The 632-nt window shown below is 49.4% G+C and overlaps 1 protein-coding gene across 1 annotated transcript in view; it reads left to right on the top strand.

Annotated features, from left to right (window-relative positions):
• Window positions 1-307: 307 nt before the first annotated feature.
• Window positions 308-632, top strand: part of LOC116853465 (extensin-like) — a 718-nt gene continuing 393 nt past the window's right edge. The window contains exon 1 of the mRNA XM_032834574.1: window positions 308-539. Within this exon, the coding sequence (XP_032690465.1) occupies window positions 308-539 (232 nt within the window). The remainder of the gene's footprint in view (window positions 540-632) is intronic.

Genomic DNA, 632 nt, shown 5'->3' with positions numbered 1-632 from the left:
GGTATGGAAAAAAGAATACCCGCTGTCCAACAAGGCGAAAGCAATTAATGCAAAACTGGCACCGCGTTACATAGGACCACTGGAAGTAAAGAAATTAATATCTCCAGTTATAGTGCACCTAAAAAGCAAACAAGGAAAATGGTATAAGAACATACACATACAGGACCTGAAACCAGTAAACAATAACAACAACGGAGAAAAGGACGAGGAGACCGAACAGGGAAAAAGAGTATAAAAGAGAAGCTCTAACAGAAACAGAACACTCTTTTCTCATCTGCTTCGAGCAAGAGAGAAATTTTGGTAAACGATGGCGCAGCCAAGCAATTGGTACGCAGTCCCAGGAGCCGAGATCCTCTGGTCGGATCTCGCGCTATCCTCGGATGACAAGGATGTGGTGGCCATAACAACGCCACCAAAACCGTCGGTTCTAACTCCACCACCGACACCGCCGGCTATACCACCACCAACAGAAAAGCCGCGGAACAAAACAGTCCCGGCACAAGGGACAAGAATACAGCGCTCCGACAGAGAGCAGCGCCGTAAGCTAATTATGCTTACGGCTCCGTTGCCCCCACCATCCGGGCGCCGAGGACGTGCCAGCGGCACAGCAAAGGCTGAGCAACAGCGGAAAA

Source organism: Odontomachus brunneus, unplaced genomic scaffold, assembly GCF_010583005.1.
Source record: "Odontomachus brunneus isolate Ranch 3 - 2012 unplaced genomic scaffold, Obru_v1 Obru_scaffold_327, whole genome shotgun sequence".
In the NCBI taxonomy this organism is placed as follows: domain Eukaryota; kingdom Metazoa; phylum Arthropoda; class Insecta; order Hymenoptera; family Formicidae; genus Odontomachus; species Odontomachus brunneus.
The sequence above is the reverse complement of the archived record's forward strand: the minus strand, read 5'-3'. Positions and strand labels throughout refer to the sequence as shown.